General features: G+C 40.2%; 1 protein-coding gene across 3 annotated transcripts in view; it reads left to right on the top strand.

Moving 5' to 3' along the window:
* The window catches only part of Diaph3 (diaphanous related formin 3), a 459,276-nt gene extending 434,409 nt beyond the window's left edge, over nt 1–24,867 (top strand). For all 3 annotated transcript variants that reach the window (XM_041667741.1, XM_041667734.1, XM_041667725.1), the window contains one exon: nt 23,688–24,867. In XM_041667741.1, coding sequence (XP_041523675.1) covers nt 23,688–23,947 — 260 coding nt within the window. In that variant the 3' untranslated portion in view covers nt 23,948–24,867. The remainder of the gene's footprint in view (nt 1–23,687) is intronic.
* The last annotated feature ends 428 nt before the right edge of the window (nt 24,868–25,295 follow it).

The following is a 25,295-nucleotide window of genomic DNA, read 5'->3' as shown; positions in this document are numbered from 1 at the left end:
TCCCTCAGGTAGTTTCCTCATAAACTCTCCTTGACATATCTAGTTCCACCAGAGCTCAAATGAAAGCTTGCCGTGATGAAGACTGCCTTACCTCTCTGGGTAGACCTCACTCTGAAATCTTGTTCTCTGTCTTATGTGCATGTTTGGCATATCAGTGCGAGACTAAGCTAACCCAGCCCGAGTTCTTCTGGTGTCTCTACTTCCTCTCAGACCACCCACAACATCTTGAATGGTTTGTTTCCTAGCCCTCTGACTTACCCATGTAGGTGCTCAATAAATATGTCTTGACTCATTATTAAATTATGTGTGAACAACTTACTGTTTTAGTTGAATCTTTCAGTCGACCCATTTTTTTCACCTTTTCAATCGGTGCTTTCTTCTTGTCAGTGGTTTTAATTACCCAGGTACACTTCTACCATCAGTGGGTCATATCTCTAAACAGAAATGCAGAGGCATTTTTAAAGTGTTGGGAAAGAAATTGAATAAAATAGTTCATATTTTGCAATTGCAGAGGAATATTGTACTAGCGATTAACTGGAGCAAACATATTTTGAAACCATTTATCTAGCTGAGAAAAAGACAACAATAGTGCTATCCCTGGTGACCGTGGTTTCAATGGCTTCCTTCAGAAATAGTCATTTGAAGTTTTTGTTTCCTTCTTCTTTTAATCTCTCATGTTATGAATAATATTTAGTTGGAATCCCAGAGCAACTGGGAGAAGAAACGCTTTGGTGTTTATTTTTGATAAAATACGAGACATTTACTTTTGTAAATGTTAGTCTCGGAAGGCTTCAGATCTCTCTTTTGTTCTCCGGATTCTGGTGTCAGATATGGAAAGCGAAACACTGGTGTGCTTTTGGTCACCAGAAACCCCTATGCAACACCACATATGTGGGTTTTATTTTAGTATCTGTAGCATTCCATTCTTTTAATTACCATAAAATAATGGCATATGGTTGTCATGGCTATGTGCAGTTCGTAGAAGATGCGATATAATGTTCTATTGCTTTGTAGATAATTCTCTCTCTAAACTTTATCCATATTTTTATAGACAGTAAGAGGAAGAAATTTTTTAAATTATTTTGATCACTAAATCCTTTCAGGTCATAATTTCAAAGTGCCAAGAGGAGGCTGCAGGTTTTATCCCAACATCTTGTCAGCGTAGTAATATTCTACTTCCTGTATGTTTGAACTCATAAAATTTTTCCAACAAACTTAGTTGATCATTAAGCTAAGAAATATATCTAAAGTGTGTGTTTGTGTGTGTGTGTGTGTGTTTGTGTGCATGCATGCGTGCATGTGTGTGGTGTGTAAAATGTATGCATGTTTAGGATGAAAGCTTTTATCAAAGTGTTCTCAGCTCTAATTCCTTTGAAGTCTGATCTGAATTACTTCTCTCTGGTTTGAGCATGTTGGCTGATTTTCAGACTTGGATGAGCCTCACTGTAAATTGCTGTCGAAGTGACTGGAGCACCCAGGAGCTGTCAGGATGGCTCAGTGATTTAACACTGGTGTCCTGCAGCTTTGACTGTAATCAGCAGATGCTGCAGTATTACCATAAATGTTTTCCTAACTGCTTCTGTCAAAAAGAGAAAATTCTTCCTGCCCTGAGTCTGCCGCATTTGATTAAATTCATTTTGCCTTCTTTTGCATAATTAATGTCCCATGATGATCTCTAACCTTTTGTTTTTAATATTGTCTCTTGGTCTAGACTCACTCTTCACAGGGAAGCTCAACCAAGAGAGGACAAAGAGAAATGGCTTTTGCCTTTACAGGGACCCCCGAGCATCCCTTCGCTTGAAAGCTGACACTGGTGTCTACACCATTCTCTCGCTCATGATCATGAAAGTTCGGGCTTTGCTGTGTTTTCTCTGCTCTGTTGGTGCCTGCTCTGCTCCAGAAAGCTCTTTCTGCAGCTCTTTGGCACTCGTGGTTTAGCCTGACGGTGTGTGATGATGGGATCTGCTTTCAGCTATGCTTATCCTGTCTCTGTAAAGTAAACTCTCAGACATGAGCCACACAAAAGGCAGCCTGATCATCTGCAAGCCTTTCTATACCTCTCGCCCAAAGGAACTCGGAGAGTATCTTTGTTACAGCAAAGTAAATGTGTGTGTGTGTGTGTGTGTGTGTGTGTGTGTGTGTGTGTATTTGTGTGATGAGTAGGTTAAAAAGTGAAGGCCCTGTTTGTCAGGGAGCACATTTTTATGCTTTATCTCAGTGGGGAAAGATCCTTGAGTTTATTAAATACTGTTAAATCAAGAAAAGCCTGAAGTGCTTCCCTGCTTCTTCCCTTAGAGCCCAGAATTCTCTTGCCTGACGCCACCTGTGGGCTTTACTTCTCAAAAGGAGTGTGGATGCAAATAGATACTATTTGTGTTGTTATTTTTCCACTATAAGATTTTTTTTAAAGAGCTCTATGGCATCTCTCAGATCCTAAGTAAAGCCTGCAGTTTAGAGAGAACTGCCTGCAACCATAACTGGGAGAAACAGTTGGGACTTTTCCTGTGTTTCAAAAGCACTAGTGATTGAGCTTCCTGTTTGGGGGCTATACTACGTCTCCCATGAAAAATTTACCATTAAATGTTTATCACATTATTTTATTATCATTTTTAAATATCCTATTGCAGAACTTTAGAGTGGAGAAAAGATTTTAAACACCACCAAGCAATTTTTTTTCTGAGAAATGGCTCAGCAACCGTAGCATAAAGCCACATCTAGTTCAGTGATTTTCTTTAAATATTAAAGAAATTAAAGTATTAACTTTAAATATAAGCTTGAGTTTATCACACAAGAAAAAGGAGACACTACCTTTGACACTTTTCTGTGCTTATCACCCCTTGGAAAGGTTCCATACAGAAGTGAGATTTATAATCAGCAAACTCATTTCTTGACCCTTCTTTACACTTTTATTACGAACTCACTAAGCCAAATGCTACTTAGGTCTCCTGTAGCTCTAGGACGTTGCTCTCCAACAGCTCACCCCCAAATGTTACATGCCAAAGTTTCTTGTCCCACTCTCTCCCCAATACTTACTCTACCCACCCACCCCCACCCCCGTGTCTACCTTTCCCTTCAGAGAGCACCTCCTACGGATATTAACCGAACATGGTGTATCAAGTTATAATAAGACTAGGCAAATACCTCATATCAAGGCTGTATGAGGCAACCCCATGATAGGAAAAGGGTCCCAAAAGCAGGCAAAGAGTCAGAAACAGTCCCCACTGTTAGAAATCCTAAAAGAATCACAAGCTAACAACCATAACATATATGCCAAGGACCTAGGTCAGACCCGTGCAGGCTCCCTGACTGTGACTTCAGTCTCTGTGAGCCTCTGTGGGCCCTGGTTAGTTGATAGGTGGGCTATGTTCTTGTAGTGTCCTTGACCCCCTCCAAGCTCCTACAGTCCTTCCTCCCCCTCTTCTGCAGGATTCCCCAAGCTACAACTAATACTTGACTGTGGATCTGAGCCCTTGTTACTTACCCTCTCTGGGTCTGTAAACCACAGAATGATTACCCTTTACAGGTAATATCCACTTATAAGTGTGTACACACCAAGTTTCTCTTTCTGGGTCTGGGTTACCTCACCCAGGATGATTTTTTTTCTTAGTTCCATCCATTTGCGTGAAAAGTTCATGATGCCATTTATTTAACAGCTGAGTAATAATGCTCTATTGTGTAAATGTACCACATTTTCTTTATCCATTCTTAAGTTTAGGGGCATCTATGCTGTTTTCAGTTTCTGGTTACAAGTAAAGCAGATGTTAAAATAGTTGAGCAACTGTCCTTGTGATAGAATGGAACGTCCTTAGGGTATATGCCCAAGAGTGGTATAGCTTAATGTATATCACTTCCCAATTTTATGAGAAACCACCATACTGATTTCCAAAGTGGCTTTACAAGTTTACACTCCCACCAGCAATGGTGTAATGTTCTCCTTGCTCCACATCCTGGCTAGCATGAGCTGTCTCTTGTGTATTTTGATCTTATCCAATCTGACAAGTGTAAGACGGAATCTCAAAGTCATTTTGATTTGTACTTCCCAGACAATTGAGGATGTTGAACATTAAGTGTTTTTAGGCCATTTGAGATCCCTCTGTTGAGAATTCTCTGTTTAGATCTGTACCCCCATTTTATTTAATTGGATTATTTGATTTGCTTATGTCCTTTGCCTTACAGAAGCTTTTCAGTTTCATGTGATCTTAGTGCCTGCATGATTGCTGTTCTGTTCAGGAAGTTGTCACCTGTGCCAATGTATTCAAGGCTATCTCCCACTTTTTCTTCTACCAGGTTCAGTGTATCTGGTTTTACATTGAGGTCTTTGATCCGCTTGGACTTGAGTTTTGTGCAGGGTGATAGATATGACTCTATCTGCATTCTTCTGCATGTTGGCATCCAACTAGACCACCACCATTTGTTGAAGATGCTTTCTTTTCTGCACTGTATATTTCTAGATTCTTTATCAAAAACTAGTGTCCATGGGTATGTGGGTGTACACCTTGGTCTTTGTTCAATTCCATCGATCAACCTCTCTCTTTTTATGACAGTACCATGAGATTTTTATCACTATAGCTCTATAGTGAAGCTTGAAATCAGGGATAGTGATAACTCCAGAAGCTCTTTTATTGTGCAGGATTGCTTTAGCTATTCCGGGTTTTTTATTTTTCCATATGAAGGTGTAAGTATTGTCCTTTTCAAGGTCTGTAAAGAATTGTGTTGTAATTTTCATGGATTGTGTTGAATGTGTAGGTTGCTTTTGGTAAAAATGCCCGTTTTTACTATGTTAATCCTACTGATCCATGAGCATGGGATATCTTTCCATCTTCTGATATCTTCTCCAATTTCTATATTCAAAAACTTGAAGTTATTGTTGTACAAGTCTTTCACTTGCTTGGTTAGAGTTACCCAAAGATGTTTTATATTATCCGTGACTATTGTGAAGGGTGATGTCTCCTTGATTTTTTTTTTTTCCTCAGCCTTTTTGGCATTTGTGTATAGGAGGGCTACTGAGTTGTTTGAGTTAATCTTTATCCGGCCACTTCACTGAAGGTGTTTATCAACTGTAGGAGTTCCCTGGTAGAATTTTGGGGGTCACTTATGTCTACTATCAGATCATCTGCAAATAGCCATACTTTGACTCCTTCCTTTCCAATTTGTATCCCCTTGACCTCTTTCAGTTGTCTTACAGCTCTAGCTAGAACTTTGAGTATTATATAGTGAATGGATATAGAGAGAGGACAGCCTTTTTATGATTTTAGTGGAATTGCTTTGCGTTTCTCTCCACTTAATTTGATGTTGGATAAAGGCTTGCTATAAATTCCCTTTTATTGTGTTTAGGTATGTCCCTTGTATCCCTCATCTAAGACTTTTGTCATTAAGGGGAGTTGGATTTTGTCAAAGACTTTTCAGCATCTAATCAGGTGATCATGCTGGGTTTTCTTTCTTTTTTTTCAGTTTATTTATATGATGGATTACATTGGCAGATTTTCATAGGTTGAACCATCCCTTCATCTCTGGGATGAAGCCTATTTGATCATGGTGGATGTTCCTTTGATATGTTCTTGGATTCAGTTTGCCAGTATTTCATTGAGTATTGTTAATCAATGTTTTTGAACAAAATTGGTCTGTAATTTTTTCTTTGTTGAATCTTTGTGTGGTTTATATATAAAGGTGTCTGTGTCCTCATAAAATGAATTTAACATTTTGATTGTATTTTGTAGAATAATTTGAGGAGTTTGGTATTAAGTCTTCTTTGGAAGTCTAGTAGAATTCTACACTAAAACCATCAGGTCTTGGGATTTTTTTGGCTGGGAGACTTTTAATGACTGCTTTTATTTCCATAAGGGTTATAGATTTGTATAAGTTGTTTATCTGATTTTGCTTTAACTTTGGTAAGAGGTATCTATTGAGAAAATTTCCATTTCTTTTAGATTTTCCAATTTTTTGGAGTGCAGATTTTTAAATATGACCTGATGATTATTTATCCACATAACTAACAACAATGTCATCCTCCCATCACAGTTGACAGTCACTCATATTAACCAGCTACCTCTACATAGTGATAGCAGCCATTGATCCTCTGCTATTTCCCACTCTTGTCACTAGAGTAACCCAGTTTAACTTCATGGGCTCAATTTTCTTTTTGGTCACCACCTCCCAGGAGGATACAGCTGACCCTACATGTGATGCTCTGTCCAAACGCCTGTTCTCATGAGACCTATTTAGTAAACAGCCAAACTAGTGAAACACTTGGAAATTGCAAAAATACAAGAGCAAGAGCATTGCAATTTACTCAAACAAAAGCTTTCATTGGACAGTTCTTGTCAGTGTCTTCATTTGTACTCTATTTATGAATGCAATGTGTTTAGGGAGGGAGGGAGGGAGGGAAAGAAGGAAGGAAGGAAGGAAGGGAGGGAGGGAGGGAGGGAGGGAGAGAGGGAGGGAGGGAGGAAGGTCGGTCTCACTCACTCCTGAGAATGGAAGGAAGTTGTTTACAAGTCACCACATTTAGGAGAATGTGGAATGTGCCTCTGTCTCTAAGAAAAGGAAGTCTCCTTTCCATCTCCAGCCCCCAAAAGGCTCTCTGTGGCTCTTTTTTGCCTTAATAAGTCTAGACCCTTGAAATTCTCAAGCTTGATATTTCTATAATTGTGCTTTATCAGGAAGCTGTCAGGTAACTTTAAATGATGATGAGCTGTAATTCATGAGCATTACAGCTGCCATTCTCACCAGATCTGTCATTCAGAGTTTGGATATCCACCCACCCTATTCCCGTCAGATTAGCTCATAAATACATATCTCAGAATTTATCACTGTAGCTATGAGTCTAATGATAATATGTGTAAGCATACACCAGTTTCCTAAAGAAATATGCATTGAAAGACTTAGAAATGAAATTGTCTTCCTTTTTTTTTAAGTACGTTTAGAGATATATCTTGATTGAATAATCTCAGAGAGTCAGTAGTTCTGCTTTAACTGGGAGCTGTCTGTCCTTCAGAGCTCTTCTTACTGTCTGTCTGTGTAAGCATCAGAAAAGGTCCAAGGGAGTGACTGGCAAGGTTTGCATGAGGATTCCTATCAGTGCTTTATATTTGCATAGTGGGCGCATTTGTACATGTGAAAACACTTATGTGGAAACCCTTTGATCTACTTGATCAGGTTTTGTTTGTCAATTTTAGAGAAGAAAGGAGGAAAGGCGTAGTCTGAAGGGACTAAGAATTCTTGAAGGATGTAGAAAGTACGTGACAACTGAGAGTAAGGGTTATGACGTCCCCTATACCTTTTCACAGAACCCGTGTTTCTGTAGTCACAGGTGTGGAGTTTGCAGCTAAGCAGATGAGCCAGAGGAAATTTTGTTGTTGTTGTTGTTCTCTTTCATGTAAACCAAAGACCAAACAAATCAATAAGCATACTGCTTGATAAATGAAAAGGTTGTTCCGTGGCAGTAAGCTCAGTTAAAACCAAATTTGTCGAGACAGCAGGGGGTGAGATAAAGCCAGCCTCACCTCCAGTAAAAGGCTTTCAATTTGCAGGAGGAGACCCTGGGAGCCCTCAGCTTCCAAAGGAGCCAGGCAGTCCCAGCAGCACACCAAGAATGCTGTCCACGGTCTCACAAAGAATAGCTAGGCTGCTAGGCTCCCAGTCTTGTTTGTTTGCTGGTTGGTTGGTTTGGTTTAGGGTTTTGTTTGTTTGCTTGCTTGTTTGCTTTATTTTTCCTATGTCATAGGATGCTAACAACCTCATGTAGTCTGTGAAACAAACTGGGAAACATAATAAAAGACCCTTGTCATGCCTAGCTCACACAGAGCATAGCCAGGGGGTAACATTATCACCAGCAGACTGAGAGCTTCTTTCACAGAAGATGGTAGAGGAGACATTTAAGTATATCTCCTGTTTGGGATTCCTTAGTAAAGAAGGGGAGGCCTGGGAGTAAACAGAGCCTGGATTTAAGGAGGCTTTCTCAGGGCTATCTTGTGTGCAGTTCTTCCCTGTTCCTAACTGTCAAGTCGTGGGCCACTGAGCGAGAGTAAAGGTAAAAGGTAAGTGTGAGCCTTTTGTCCACCACTGTTTGTGTGGCACTGGCAACAGGAGAAGAAGAAGACTTCAGTGAGACAGGATTCTCAACCAGGTCTGGAGCTGAGTCAGGCCTCAGAACACTGGGTTCATTATATATTCTTCCAGTCCAGTTTATCTTGGATAAACTGGTCTAGATTCAGATACTTCATACCTGCATGCTTTTCCTCCAACTGTGTTTGAACGAGGGATATGCCACCTCGTTAGCTCTCCTTAGATTCCTCTAATTAATCCTCACCATCTATTTCTTACAGCCCCTTTAGCCACCACTTCCTCTGCAAATGCCTCCGCCCAGTAAATTTTCTTTCCTGTGAACTCTAACACACAGCACTTAAACTTTTGTGTTATTATTAAGAGACACGGATCCTGACTTTTGTCAAAAGGAATAAAATAAGTCACACTTAATAAAACATTTTTATGGTTAGTGCCTATAATTAAAGGCATAGAGCCACATGTGGTGACACATACCAGAAATTCCAGTACTCAGGAGGCAGAGGCAGAGAGGATCCTATGGAGTTTGAGGCAGGCTGGCTTGCATACAAAGCCCCTTTCTCAGAAAAGGGCATAATCAAAGCTTCAACACTGTTCTATACTAACTGTTCCTCTGGTGTATGTTGCAAGATATAAGTGGGTATCTCAGAGGATACACCATATGGATGTGGTTAGATTGGCGACATGCTAGAGGCAAGGACCAGGCCTGTTTGTTGTGCACTGTTCTCCTGACACCAAGGTCAGCTTAGCTGTATAGTCTGATAAATGACCAAAAGCATACTGTCCATATTGTGTTTTTAACTATAGCATAAAACCATGAAAACTTCTGTTTTTAATACCACAAGGGACAGAAAGACCACAGACTCTGAATAGCCTGTGTTCTTGTTACTGAACATGTGGCTGGCGGATTAAGACATGAACATGAGAGCAAAATCCAGTGACAGGGCAGTGGCAGATGGCAGCACGGGCATCAGGAGGGACTATTGGTGAAATTTCAGAGATACTAGCTGATCAGAAAGGCTGATTGGATGAATACAAATAAAAATGATTTAAGAAATTGCATCATCTCCTTAAAAGGAGTTTCGTCCAGCATTGATTACTAGTGAGAAAACACTAGGCTTAAAGCTTAAGCATTTAAAATAAACCAAGGTTTTTGTGATTACCACACTTGATTTGAAACATTAGAAAGTGAATTTATAACTCTGAACCTTCCGTTTGACACAAGGAGTACTTATGAACATAAAATGTTACGTGCTGGAATGCCACTGAGTGTTCTCTCGTGCACTAGCAAACGCGAACCGTGGGTTTGCTACTTGTGCGTGTGACAGCTCCGCAGACAGGAACAGATAGTACTCGGCACAGTTCGAGCACAATCCCCGGAAATAAATCCTGGTTGTCTCTCACTGGAGAGCGCAATAGAGTCTGAGAGCATTTGTCAGGAAGAGTGTGGGTAAAACTGAAAAGTCTCAAAGCTCCCTCCTGATTCCTAGCACTGAGACAGTGATGCTGCCTACCTCATCTTCCACACTTCCTGCCATAAATGTTGTTTAAACAGCAGCACTATGGTTTGGAGCCAGGAACTTAGCACTTCCCCATGCCTGGGAAAGTTTCTACACACTTCAAATCTCCTTCCTCAGACGTTATTCAGCTATGTAAGGAATCCAAATATGGCACCACGTACATGTGTACCCACTGGCACTGAATGGGTACTTGAGTTGTTTAGCGTCATTTTTATTGCCAACTTTTTAAAAACATCCTATAATAGGGGGAGATGCCTGTGGTCGTTTTATTGATAAGACATTGAAAAAGTGGATATGATTGTGTTAAAGCTATACTTTGCTAAATCTAAGCTCTCTGTGGGCTCTGTTATAGTTCATAATTGTGCCATTAACACGGATCTGGTATATCCTGTAGTAAATCTCATTATGCAAATGAGTGACTTTACCCATTGTAATTACTCTTTAATATGTAGGTCTGTAAATGCATAAATTTGTCTGTGCCTGGAGGAAATGTTCATGGTGTTTGAGGAATGAAGTGACAGAGTGGGGAATTCACTAGCTTCCATTACTGAGTTGACTTGGTAAAACCACAGACATTGCTTCTGTGCTCAGCTCTTGTAGCCTTCCTATTTTCTGAGATTCCATTCATTGCAAAGACCCAGTCATCACAATGTTTTCTTTTTTCTCTTCTAGATAAAATGAAAGCCAATATAGGAAAGTAGTCCCATGCCAAAAACGCTTTAGAAACAAATTAATCAGCAAACATGCTGCCGTATGTGGTTTAGCAATGTCCTGTAAAGGAATGCTTGTTTCATGCTGATAAAATCACCAAAAGTTGCTCCGGTCCGACTATGCCCACTAAAATCCATTAGTGACAGGTGTAACTGGCTGACCTCTAGTGGCTATAACTGTAGCTACATCTTAGTTTAATGGGTGTTTTTAAGAAGAGAGAGACTAGGGAAGGAAATGTGAGCTTCTAAAGTAAGAGTTTTACAAGTAAAATTAGCTTCCCAAAAGCTCCACTGTGGTATGGGGCGGTCTCAGAGGGTGGACGCAGAGCCAACTTTGTTCCACTGTGAGGGCAGGTACTGGGAATGGAGCAGCCACCCTGTGTTGGTGTCCCATAGCCAAGCAGTCTCCACACATCCTCGGGAGATTTCCTGCTCCTAGTCAGCTTCTAGTAGCAGTGCCAAGCAGTGTTGCATAGACTTGCATGAAGTGTTTTGAAAGTATTTAGAGTGTACTTATTAGACATCAATGTGCACGTCTCTCATAATGTGTAAATGTGGGGAATTCTTAAATATTTTCAAGTTGATTTCCTTAATACTCCTCATATGTTGACATGTATCTGAGACAAACTTTAAAAAAATGCTGTCTGTGGCCAGGAAACAAATTGAAATGGACTAGTAATTTAGAGATCTGAGCCTTCTGGTTATTCAAACCAATAAAATAATAGACATGCATTTATTACAATGTCCTAGTTCAAAAGACTGAGAGCAAATATTTAACTGTGGCAAACATTAAAAGAAAGTATTTTGCTCTGTGAGGTTCATCTTTTGTATTATTTTTAAAGTACATCACACTGTAATAGTTTGTAAATTTTTCTTCTGTGTATAATTGTCTCCATGAACCCTTAACAGGACCTTGCTTGATGTTTTAAGCAAAAATATTAACAGGTATGAAGTAAAAGGTAATATAGTAGAAAATAAAATCATTAAATCCAGAAAAATGTTCAACAGCTTTAATTAATTGATATGGAGGGAGAACATAGCTGAAGGGAAATCTAAGCTCATTTTTAGAACGGTTGTATATAGATTAGTGGCTCTCAGTGCGGCTGTAATGTATTTGAAAGTATTTAGAATGTATTTATTAGATGTCAGTGTGAATGTCTTTCATAATGTCTAAATGTGGGGGCTTATTTGACAGAGAACTTACTTCTGTCAGTAGTTAAATGAACTGTGAATTCCTAGGAATGTATGACTATTGTGGCTCCCCAGTACATTCTTCTTCATTTCAAATACCATGTGGATTATACAGTTCCGTAGACTCCAAGGTCTCTTTCATACAGGCATGTGTAGCTCTTCCGAGCAACTGTCTGATGAGGGGGACAAAGGACAATTATCCATCCTTCCTCCTTGTCTGTCCGCCTGCGGTCAGCACCTTCTCTACTGTTACCAAGAGTACTGTACTCTGATTTTTTTCCTGCCCACTGTACAGTACTTTTCTAGTGCTTTGTGTTTTGTGTTACCATAGAGACAGGAGGTGTTCCAAAGCCCCAGGAAGAGAGTGGAAGCAGGGCTTTGAGTTAACAGTCCCTGCTGGCAAGAAGAGCCCGAGGCAGGAATCTATAGCAGTAAATGGAAGGAGGGAATTGTGTGGTCCGATCTGTTTGTGTGTCCATGGAGTCTTAGAAAGCACAGACGCAGCCAAGGAAGCATTAAAAATGAGCTGTTTACAGAAAGCAATTTTTCAGAGATCCCAGTGCAGCCTGGAGTTTCATAGAAACCAAACTGGGTATTTTATTTGCACGAAAATAACTGAAGTGACACTGACCTATTCCTTTTGCTGATTTCCTCATTAAAAGGGAGCAGCTTCTAAGAAAGGTCCTCATTGCCTCGGTTATTTTGCTGATCAAGAAAATCTCACCTTTAAAATGAAGGTCTGTATTTTTTCACTCAGCCCAAACAGAAGTCAGACAGTGCTTTAAGCACCAGGGACAGTGCGGCACCCAGAGCCTCGGGTCTGTATGACAGTTCTAGAAATGAGTTACATTTGCTTTTACCCTCAGCTGTGTTCTCCCTTCATCTCTCAGATGACTTAAAGCTCTTGAACATTTCTCTGGATTCATTGATTCTTTCTACTGTATTACCTGTTTTATTTATTACCTGTTAATGTTTTTCCTTAAAGATGTCATACAAGGTCCTGTTAAGGGGAGACAGCGATGCAGACTTTAACAGCAAAATCAGTCTCACCTTTGGAGTAGAATAGTCTGTGCCCAAGGTGTTTGCTAGATTTTTTTTTTTCTGTTTTGTTCATAGGACAGTCTATGTGGGGTATGAGCTCAGAGAAATTCAGAATATATCAGCATTTTTTCTGAGGTTACCTTGCAAAATTTTCCTTCAGGGAGAAGGGCAGTAACTGTAAGTCTGTAATAATGGAAGTTGAGGAAGATCACCTGAGAGATTTACTTTCTTTTTTCATGCTGGAACGAGGAGGTGGGAAGAGTAGTCTGGCCTGAGCTGCTCCCTTTTAGGTCACAGCTACAAGTCAACTCAGATTCTGTATTCCACCCCTTTTATTGAAGTGTATGAGTCTGAACTCTTAAAAACGGTACCAGTTTGTATAATCGAACTTGGTACAGTTGATTGGGGGACAGATAACACTACTGAGCCATGAAGAGGACAATCAAAACAAACCAGTCTATCAGCTTTTCCCAAAGGCAGCTAACCCTTACCCTGGCATACGTCCTGCTCTGACAAATACAATGTCAAACAAGAAAAACCAACCCTATTTGCAAAGGCGAATTGTGTTTAGTAAATCAGATACTTCTGACTTCCATGGTATGCACAACAATGAAGTAAAACAAAATCCCTAAATGGCAACATGGCCTCGTGGAATTTTGAAGGCTACATAAAAATGTCATCTCATGGACTGTCGCAGCAGAAGACATGTCTGTGTTAGAATTCAAGTTTCGTGAGCATGATTTTAATTTCTGGCTTTTGTCTGTTTTCCCATTCACAAAACCCAGGTTTCCAAGAATGTGTAACTGTTTGTATACAAGAGACAATCACAGTGAAACACTGCACACTGGAGCGTTGCTTTCTTCAACGCCACTGCTTTTCCTTTTATAATGTGTGTTATAGATAATAACACGTTAAAAATAACACTGTTGGCATATTAAGGGGTGAGAATGAAGCTCTTCCTCTTGGATTAATTTGGCCAAGAGCAAACCCACGTTTTAATTTGCATGCTCCGCTTTTCTCACTGTGAGGCCCATCAACCTGTAGTTTGAGGTTACTGGCTTATCTGTGACCTGTCTGTTGTATGTGGCTGCCCTACATTTGACGGTCTGTCCCTATATAAAGGGCTGTTCTCTGTGTTTATTGAACAACACAGAAAGCATTATGTGGGAACAGAATGAAAGATACATTACAGAAATTTCTAACAGAGTTTTGTTCAAGGAAAGAAGTTATTTCCTTGATCCCAGCTTACCCAGAAGAGGGAACAAGAACTGCAGACACCATCACCTTATATCCACATGGGTTTTGCCACATTTGTGGTGGATATTTATTGTGTAAGATTTTTTCAAACTGTTGGATATCTACCTCAAATGATTACCACAACACACCTAAATTACTCACAGTTAGTGGCATGGGAGAGTATATAATTTCAGGTTAAAGCTGCACTTTACCTTAAGTTGTAAAAACGGATTGCATGGAAAACCCAAAGCAGAGTAAGGCTGGCTGTTACACTGTTCTCTTATAGGCAGGTTCATCTTTAAAGGGCTGAGTGTACAGCAGGATTGCCACTAAGTCTTAAGTGATCTCAAGGTGTATTATTATCTTGGCTCTGTGGTCCAGCAGAAGGTCAGTCTCTTTGAATACAAGATATTTCTATAAAATTACATCCTACAATAATACATATCCCATCAGTAGGTTTCCTTCTTTATTGATGACTCCATAGAAATTGGGTATTGGGGAAGTTTTTCCTCTCAATATTAGGAATATATTGGTATCTGCACTTTACTTCTGTATGAAGTTTGGATAACACATTTCTGTTTAATTATGTACTATGATCAGCATAAAATTTGTAAACATATTACAAAGCTACATATACTAGTCCATGCAAAAGTGAGCTAAAAATCTTGGTTTGGGTGACTTTTTCTTTAACCAACTAAACTAGCATTTCTATATAGGGACAAATCCATTATAGAAGTATTTTTAGTAAGCTTGGATAAATGAGCAGTATTGGTTTCCTTTGGCATATGGCTTATTGAAATTTGAACTGTATTGTTTAAGAATTCCTTTTGTTACTGTTACTAATTTTGGCTTTTGTTATTGTCACTAATTTTGTAATAGTAATGATTATAATTGTTATGTTTTTCCCACCCTAGTACTAACCAGGCGAATTCCTATTTATCCTCCAAAATCAGGTACTTTCAGGTGGTGTGGCTATAGACCAGTGGTTCTCATCTGTGGGTCGTGACCTCTTGGGGTCACCTGAGACCATCAGAAGACACAGATGTTTACATCACAATTTATAACAATAGCAAAGTTACAGTTATAAAGTAACAGTGAAGTGATTTTATGGCTGGTGGTCACCAAACATGAGGAACTTTATTAAAGGGTTGCAGCATTAGGAAGGTTGAGAACCACTACTGTGGGCAATGATTAGCTTTCTTTACAGTACAAATCTAACTTGAGACACTGTTGCTCCTCACAGATATTTTCTGTGAACATCTCCAGCCCCCAGAGTGATGCAAGGTAAGCAGCACCATTAGGAGCTCTGTGTCTATGTGTGGACCAGGGCAGCTGCCAACTGCAGAGATAGCTCTTGTCCTCCTAAAATATGACTAGTTGGAAACAAGGCGTGCAACAAATACAAAATAACATTTGTAACAACTGAAAACAAAAAAAGCAGTGTTAAAAATTTTGTTAACTTACTGCTTTTCACTTCCAGTTGGAAATAATATTCATTAATTAAAATAACGTTTACCTGATTTTTTTTCAGTACGCATTATAGCTTTGGTAAATTTTTATATTGCATATATAGCCCGTTTGTGATTTTTATTATACCTCTATTGATAGTGCCATTTTGGAGTCAATGCTGGGTCTTCAAGGAGCCAGAAATTAAGAATTAGATACATTATGTCATAGATCAATTGACTTTCCGCCTTAGGGAATGGGCTCAAACAAGCTAGCTCATGTACCAGGGATAGATCTTGGTCCTACTGTCGGGGGCCACTCAGATTGACCAAGCTACACAACTGTCTCCCACGTATGGAGGGCCTACTTCAATCACTTGGAGGATCCACAGCTGTCAGTCTAGAGTTCATGAGTTCCCACAGCTTGTTTCAGCTATCTCTGTAGAATTCCACTTCATGGGTTGGTGTTTGTTTGTTTGTTTGTTTGTTTGTTTGCAAATACTTGGAGGCTGGTAGGTGAAAAAGGAATTACCTTTATTTAACAGAGGCGTAATTTTTTTTTTTTTTTTGATGGAGAGGAGGTCAGTAGAGCCATTGACAAAAATTTCATGAGAACCAATGCTGAGCAAATAAATATGTGATCTTTTCAGGGCTGCCCAGAGGGGAATCCATTGCCTTCTGACTGTGAGATTTTCAGGATCTGACTGGAAATCTTCAATCTTAAGCCATCTATTTTCAAAGCTAAGCAAATGGAATTTAAACTTTGGATAGATGGTTCTGCCAAATAGCTAAGGTCTTTCCAATCCAAAGATTACACAATTCAACATTACATGATTCTATAAATCAAAACGGAATGGGATAGAAATACCCAAGTTTCCCATTCAGAAAAAACATCTGTGCTTTTGAAATATCTGATGTGGAATTAGAAAGTATCTAAAATATAAACAAAGGGAACTACTGAAAAGTGTACATTCTCAGAGAATGTTTATAAATGACTTCAGAAAAATAGCTTCCTACGTATTTATTTAACTGGTCATTTTCCACTGAAGCACCCAAGCGATGCCTACAGAGATTCAGTCTCCCTGATATGCTTTAGCTTAATAAGTGTCCTTTCCGCTTCTAAGTATGTGTTTACTGTGGCCTTCAAAAACATGGGGTCCTAAGATTTAAACAGAGTTCTCCAACCATATAGTGGCAAAAACTATATGTGTTTGGCAGCACACCAGCCTTTCAACCTCAGTCTCTTCCTGATAGCATGGAGGTGTTCATGCTTGTCATTAGGGCTAAAAGACGCACACACAAATAAAAATCTAAAGGACCTTTCAAATGTATATTTTGTGGTTAATAATAACTGTATTATTACCTCATCCTGCTATTTCTCAGAACTTTTTCTCATAAAACACAGGGGCAACTGATTAAATTGTTACCATCCACTCCCTGACAGGCGGTATTCCAAATACTTAGTGCCTACCCAGCCACACATCTCTGATCACAAACCTGGTGGGCCTAGATAGCTGTAAGCACAGGATAGTAAGCAGAGGTGACAACTGGCTCCCTGGGCTAAACAGAGCAGGATGACGCTTTGCATGTGGGAGTTTGGTTTGGGTATGTATGCTCAACCATGAAATTGTGGTAGAGTGCTTGTGTTAACATGTGTACGGGTGCCATGGTGCACTGCATGGAAGCTTTATTGTCGGGTGAAAATAAAAACTCATAATCTTCTGAAGAGAGATGGTTGAGCTGGATGGAGCCTTGGATGAGAGAAACCAGGAGGGGCAGAAAAGCAGCCCAAGGACCTATTTGTGAGAAATGAACAGAGAGATTTGGTTGCTTAAGAGAGTTCAGTGGAGAAGGTGGAAGGCTCAGAAATGTATAAAACAGAATGCCACACACAGTGGTGCACTGTGTTATCCCAGCATGCAGGAGTCAGATAAAGAGGATGACTCTGTCGATGTGTATAGGGGCATTATCACAGTAGACAATGACAACCAGGGCTGCGATGATTTGACTTCTGTCTCTAGCCCTGCCTGACAGAAGTCTCTGCCTCCTCATCTTTGAGTATAAACTGCGGTAAACACATAAATATATCACCTCTTTCACAAGGGCTTTTATTAAACTCAAATACATGGGGTCCATGAGATGGCACAGCAGATAAACTGCTTGCTGCTCAAGCCCGATGCCCTAAGCTTGAGCCCCAGAACCCACATAAAAGTGAATGGAGATACTCAGATCCCAAACGTTGTCCTCTGACCTCTGCATGTATTCCATGGTACACATGCATGTACACACACACAAACACGATGCATGAACACACACAATTTAAATAAAAAATTCTGAAAGAAATCAAATACAAAGATGTATCAGAAATATATTTGTAAGTTATATACATATAGGTATGTGTCAAAGAATAAAATGAAGCTAAGGGGAGACAACTATTCATAGCACCAGTTTATCAACAGTAAGAAACCCCAGAGATATTGACTACTGGCAGCCAGCTCTACCTTTACTTATCGCATAGATTAAAAACATCTATTTGTCACACGCTTTACGATTGCGCATACCCAGTGGTGCCTTAAAAATTGTATTTATGGGTTATTCACTCCTTGTCCCCTAATAAAACTGCTGTTGAAGTGAAAGAGCACAGCTACTTAGTAGGTCAAAGCAATAGTTAAGAGCAAAGGTAAGGAACTGTAAAAAGACACCAGATTTCCACAAGACTGAATGTCACTGAAGTCACGTTGGGACACCAGCGTTCTGCGTTCCTCCTCCATTCAAAACTGCCAAGTTTGCCATTGGCAGCAAAGGTAGAAGCTCAATTTCATTTCTCGTTGGAGAATTGGCACTCCTAAGAAGCCAGCGCCCATGAGTACCACAAGGTGAGGGAGGATGGGATACTGATTAAAAGGAAGGAGCCTCACTGAGTTGGAGTTGGTATTCGGGTTTCCCCAAGGGTCATCCACCAGGTTTTTTGACTGAAATACTTCCTCATTTAGGTGCCACATTGTGTGTGTATATGTGCGTGCATGTGTGCGTGTGGGCATGTGTGTGTTTGTGCATGCGTGTATGTGTGTGTGCATGCGCACATGCGCATGCGTACATGTGTTACCAGCATCTTTCCTAGATTACCATGTCTTTGTGTTTCTGGGGAAGCAATAGAAATGGTAGTTGAGGATGTTGGAGTTTTTGAATGTTGTTATCATTTAAATCTATATTCTGCCAAACACCATATGGAACCCGACACTGGATATTGTTTACAGCTTTGATTCTTATGTTTATGTCCACTGGGATCTCTGCGTTTAAGATCAATTTGCTTTCCAGCAGTACAACTTTTAATTCACAGGGGGAAGTAAAGCTCTAGTGGGCTCCCTGATTCACTTATAGTAAGAATCGTATGGTGAGTTAAATTGAATTAGTGAGTCTTCCTATTTTAAAGTAAAATACTATGTGTTCTTGCCCTGCTTATTTCCAGGGACACACAAATACATGGGGTATATGGATTGGATCCTTTAGTAGTTTGATAGTAAAAACAGTAGCTGGCTCTTTGCCTATCTGTGCTGCCATTTCCAGAGGCCCTGAGTATTGGCAGGAGTCCTGGACATATCATCCACAGACATCAATTATAATATCTTAAAGGGGAAAAAGGAAAGCATGAGATTTGATTCATAAAATTGTACCAAAGTACTCCCTTTAGAAAATTAAGCAGTTTGGGGGAGCCTAGGCAGTTTGGATGCTCACCTTACTAGACCTGGATGGAGGTGGGTGGTCCTTGGACTTCCCACAGGTCAGGAAACCCTGATTGCTCTTCGGGCTGATGAGGGAGGGGGACTTGATCGGGGGAGGCGGGGAGAAATGGGAGGCGGTGGCGGGGAGGAGGCAGAAATCTCTAATAAATAAATATTAAAAAAAAGAAAATTAAGCAGTAATCTTACTTTGCCTTAGTACATTTAGTATCCGGTATAAAATGTGTGTTGGCAAAGATTTCTGTGGAGGATAAATAGAATGCTTCTCTTTTGATCGCAGCACCAGCCTCACCTTTCACTGAGTCCATATGTCCAAGTGTGCTATAATGTATTTATAACCATCTAACTGAGCCAGGCAGTGGTGGCGCACGCCTTTAATTCCAGCACTCGGGAAGCAGAGGCAGGCGGATCTCTGTGAGTTCAAGGCTAGCCTGGTCTACAAGAGCTAGTTCCAATACAGAAACCTTGTCTCTAAAAAACAAACAAACAAAATCCACCTGCACATCAAATTATACTTTACTTATGCCTCCGCACACCTATGCACTCTGACTTACAGAACTGCCACCCCTGTGTTGTTTGTCAGCTATTTAAGACTGTAATGCAAATGGAAAGTAAGGGCCAGGATTTGGGCTGTCAGGGTGCAGAGGGGAATATGGGTTCTGGGAATGAAAAGTTATCTGGAACTCCTAACAGGGCTGCCAGCTCTTCCTCTTAAGGCGCTTCAAGCAGGTTTCTATTGTGATCTGGAGACTGACTTCTACCTTCTTCACACCTTCTTACCCGTGGCTTCCCATGAAAGTATCTCTGAAATCACAGAGGTGTCAAACACCATGCTGTTCTCTTATCATCTCATCCCAAATGGCAAACCTGTGGCTATTTTGAGTTTCTCAGAAGGATCTGTTCTTGCTTGCATTGGCTCACTTGTTATTGACCTTAGCCTCCAGAGAAGTTCAGACACCAAAGCACTAAAGGAGACACCAAGACTATGCTGGACATTTCAACTGTAGCTTGGTAGGCAGAGATGCCCAAATAGCTGTGGTCCTTCTTTTTCTCAACACACAGTTCACTTGTGACTTTCACAGGAGCTGACTGAGAAGAGTAAAATGTCAAAAGGATGAGTGCAGGTTCAAGAGGAATGTGAGTGAGAACGGAGACAAGAACCTGTCTCCATTTTCTTTAAAAGGAACCAAGCACTAAGTGTGTAGCTGGGGCCGAAGTGAAAGCAAACAGAAATGTATTTCTCAACTTCGGAGTTATCGCAACAAACTTGGATGCTGAGGGAAATTGTCTTAGTTAATGTTTCTGTTGCTGTTATGTATCACCATGCCCAAAGAATCCAGGAGGAAAGTGTTTATTTGGCTTACCTATCCATCCAAGCCAAGATGGGAACTAAAACTGGGCGGGAAACTGGAGGCAGGAGCTAATGCAAAGGGTATGGAGGGGGCTGCTTACTGGATCGCTCAGGCTGTTCTCTTATAGAAGCCAGGATCACCAGCCCAGTATGGCCCCACACACAGTGAGCTGGGCCCTCCCACATGCATTGTTAATTTTTAAAAAATGCCCTAGAGCTGGATCTTGTGGAGGGGTTTTCTCATTTGAGGTTCCCTCCTTTCAAATGACTCTGACTTGTGTCCCATTGACATAAAACTAGCCAGAACAGGAATGATCACGGGAAAGCTAAGCCTTGACAGTTCCGCAGGGAGAGCGTAGCTGCCAAAGGGTTGGCTTGTCAATAGCACAGCAGAAGTGAGAGCTTCCAGGCTATTCTCAGAGTGGCAGAATGTTGATCCATCCTAACGTGACAGAAGGTATGGGTAGATACTAGACGTTAAGGGGAGCTTCTGGTGGAAGTTTCGTTTTGGTGGAAGTTAGTTACTTGCATCTAGGAACCAAATGAGAGAGGATACACATGCTGGAGGTTTGAAAAAAGAAGAAGGGGTATGAGCTGGTTGCCTAGGAAAATGAAGAATGAATGGATTTGGATTTTGCAATGGATTGAGGTCATGCTTAGAATTCAGTCATCAATTTAATTGAGACTAGAACAGAAAGGAATGATGTTTTGACCTTGACTGTGCTCTGATAAGGTAGTTTCTGTCTGTATCTCTCTGCTTTACAAAGTTATTGTGAAGTTCGGCTTTGAATTACTTAGCACTTTTCTGTGGCAGGAAAGATGTTCAGCTTTGTCTAAGACAGCTCCATTGCTCCTGAGATCCTGTCTGGCTTTTGCCACTGACTTAATAACTAGCATAAGCACATGGCCAAACCTCTCTTTGCTTTTGCTCCTCAGTCTGTTACATGGTGGTGAATTTAGTCTTTGTAAATTGATGAGCTGCTTAATAAATACAGGATGTCCATAAGATAGTATTTCCGCCCTCTCTGCTAAGCACTGGAAAGTCAGGGCAGAGCCTCCATGTAAACCCTATATCCTGATGACAGATGAGCAGCTCCTGTAGGTTTTGAAAAAAGAAGGAAGGGTAAGTGCCCTGGCTAGTTTTATGACAACTTGACACAGGCTAGAGTCATCTGAAAAGAGGGAACCTCAATTGAGAAAATGCCTCCACAAGACTCAGCTGTAGGGCAATTTCTTGATTAGTGATGGATAGGGGAGGGCTCAGCCCATAGTAGGTAAAGCCACCCTGTGCTGGTGGTCCTGAGTTCTAGAAGAAAGCAGGCTGAGCAAGCAGTGCTACTCCATAACCTCTGTGCCATCTCTGGTCTCCAGTTTCCTGCCCAGTTTGAGTTCCTGTCTTGATTTCCTTCAGTAGGGAAAAGTGATGGGAAAGTGTAAGCCAGATAAACCCTTTCCTCCCCAGGCTGCTTTGGTCTTCGGGTCACCACAGCAATAGTAACCCTAATTAGGACAGTACCACCACACAGTAGCCACCCAGACTGTGTCCTTTTATCCCCACAACTACTTTGGAGATTTATTATTCCAATCTGAGATTCAAGGGGATTGAATTATCTAAGATGAGATTTCGTACCATGTCTACATACAATCCCATGTTATTTTTTTTTATTTTTACTTTTCCACATACAGAACTGGCCTTGGCCATGTATAGCTATAGAAGCTGTGAACCTTTATGCATTATTTTCTTTATTACCAGATTCATATTCTTGCCAGTGTAATCTCAGCAATCCAAGGTTTTAAATAGCACTGCCCAGGAAGTCTCATGATGGAGTAGTGTACAAGACCTCAAATGACCAGGGATGATAGAAAGGTTTGGGAATGGGCGGTACACTGAGTGAAAATCAGCACTTAGCCACAAATACATTTTCCACACTCCTTTTGGAGGAAGATGGTGGATACAAGATAAAATTAATTTATGTGACCATGGGAACTGCAGAACCACCAGGTCTGTGTGTTCTTTGCTGCAGGCACAGAGTGCGCGCTATGAGCTGCAGCACATAAACTCCTTTAAGGGAGAGGAAAAAATCGCTGCTTTGCTAGATTTTGATTTTTGAGTAACAATTGCCCACCTGATAGAGAAAGTGATAAGAAAAGTGTATTTATTTTCTTCCAACAGCTAAAAGCTGATCATACTTCTAAAATTTGTAGAGATTGTCCAAGAAACTGTGTAAAATACTCATCCATCACTGGAAGCCCCTGGTCAGGAAATGACAGTGCAGTAAATATCTTCAGCAGCCACCTTTTAATGTACAAGCTGTTTTCGGTTGGAATTTTCAGCGCTCACATAAAACACACTGTCATGAGTGACTGCTTGCGCTCCAAAGTCATTACTATTGGGATAATGGAACATCTCTCAGCGAATAACCAAAAAACTTTAAATGTCATGTCAAGTTTGTTGGAGCCATTTTCAAACCCTGCTCAAGGTTACATGAATATTGAGGCTATCTGCTTTTTAAAAGTTGGAGAGCTGTGAGAGAGTCGCTCATAAGGTTGTAAAATGTGAGAGTTAGTTAATTAGAAGAAATTTTAGGTCTCTTTGAGAAAATTAATCAGCCATTTAATCACTGCCTATTATGGAGTCAAGATCACAACCACTTGCCAGTATGTTTGTGTTTTTGTGTGCATGGGTATATGAGAAGATGTGGACATACTACTCGGTTTCATTATGACAAAATTATCTAATTATGGTTGGCTAGGAAATACAATTTGCCTGACAACTTCATTATTCCTTTGATGTATTTTTTTTCAAATTCTTAGGAGAATCCTCCTCACTTTTGTTCTAATTTTTTTGTTAGTCTAATTTTCTGTTGGGTCATAATCTATGCAGACTGTTTATTAACCCAGTGTGTTTACCGAACACAGTTTACCCAGAGCTATTGTAGATACTGACACTACCCATTGTTTAAAATAAAGTTGCTGTTGTTTTGTAGATCATGCATGCTAGTGAAAAGACACCCAGTGGGCACTTGTGCTTGCCATGATGCTGTGAGGGAAGGAGCAGAGTGACGGGGAAGATCAGGACAAGGCCCACCTGAAATGGTTAAGGAAGGCCTCTGCATTTTGTTCATGTTTGACTCAAATCCTGAATGAAGCATGGGACAAAACTGATAATTTCTTGGTCACCGTTATTTCAACATTAAAGAAAAAAATAAGCAATAGTCTTCTATAATTCCATTGATTCTTAACCTCTGCATATTTATGTCTGCCTTTCTACTGGCTATTTTTAGTCTGCCCAAGACGACTTATTTATTGATTAATTAAATCATGTTTTATAACAAACCTGGACCTTGGCTTTCACACTGACCAGTTTCCTGTTTCTTTTTTCCTTACTGTAGAAAACCAGAAAGTGCAGATGACAGAAGGGTCACGTCCACACCACAGTATCAATGGCAACTCCACCAGGACTCCGGCCGCGAAGGAGCTTAATTATAATCTAGACACTCGTAAGTCTACAGGGAGGATCAAGGCAGCCGAGAAGGAAGCCTGTAATGCAGAAAGCAACAGAAAAAAGGAAATGGAACTTCGTGGCTCTATTTCTAAAAGCGAATCCGTTCCTGAAGTTGAAGCCCTGCTGGCAAGATTACGAGCTTTATAAATTAAACTGGTTTAAAAAAAAAATGATTAAGCCAAACACAAAGCCATGCTTTCAGTTGTAACCCTTGAGAAGTTGCTTTTATGTCAGTGACTTTATATAGTTTTAAATTATGATATATATTAGAAAGTACAAAGCTGAATACGTGATTGCAGTGCTTTTCCATGTACTTGAAGTTTTGGTTTTTTTCAAGATTGTAATGGGCTTTAATGCTTGTTTTGTCTCTTGGTATTCATCTGTTCTGTATTTGCTGGTTAAATTATACATGTTGCTCTAGAGGTCAAGGAGGCAACCATGTGTTCAACCACGTGTCTTTAAGAAAATGACATCCTTTTAGGTCATAATATTTACCACTTCAACATTAATGAAAGCTCATTAAGGTGAAGACCTGGTGTCTGTCCAAACATATTCCATATTTTCTATCTGTATTGGCCCAAATGCTTTCAGTGCAGCATCAGAAACATATAACTGTGTATCAGAACTGTAATGGCCAGCACACTCGTTATCATCAGTGTTGATTCGTGTTAACTCGACACTGGAAGGCATCTGAGCACATTTCCAAAAGGGAGGAATGTATGCACTTTCTTTGCAAAATTTATGTACATTTTGCAAAGTAGAAATATGAAGTTGGAATGTATGCATGCAGTTTCAGAGTACTGTCCCAAACTCTTGGTCTTAGCCAAGAGAGTACTTTTACCCTAGTAATTATTGCTCTGGAATAAAATTATTATTCTTAAGTTTCCCAAGAAATGCATTTTTATTTTTGAACAAACTTAGGGTTTCAATTTCTTTAAGTTGACAATCAATAATTGTAGTAACAATCTGAGCGTTTTAAGAAAAGTTTCTGCACACAAATGTTTCAGTTGTACCTCCTTTGGCCTTGTTTCTTTGTTAATCCTTATCAAAGAGAATAAACTCGCTGCTTGCACTAAAAGAGCCCTGTCTTCCTTCTCTCACACATATTCTATGGATGATGGAGGCGGACTTTGTGCTCTGATGTTTCGTTTGCTCTATTACTTGTAATGAGGAAGTCCTTTCTAACTTTCAGGTCAAAGGCAGCTATACACAACTAGTCTGCTGTGGTCTACTGCGTTTGATGTCCTTATTTAAGCTGCCACCTCCTTTCAGCTCCATGTTAATACAATTAATTAGTACTATGGACCAGTTCATAGACGTTAAAGAAGCATTAACCATAGCATGTGGGAAATAATTTGGTCCTACAGTACTATAGTGAGTATAGCACAAATAATAAATGCTCAGAGATAGATAATGGGGTTCGGTCTGAAGATCAGAAAAGCAAAGCAGCCAAGCCACTAGAGAGCTCTTACCTCTATGAAATCTTCAGACTAAA

This window comes from Microtus oregoni, unplaced genomic scaffold (assembly GCF_018167655.1).
Source record: "Microtus oregoni isolate MIOR12 unplaced genomic scaffold, Mior012 000001F_ref0000356, whole genome shotgun sequence".
Lineage (NCBI taxonomy): Eukaryota > Metazoa > Chordata > Mammalia > Rodentia > Cricetidae > Microtus > Microtus oregoni.
Note: the sequence above shows the minus strand (reverse complement) of the source record. Positions and strands in the feature narration are given on the sequence as shown.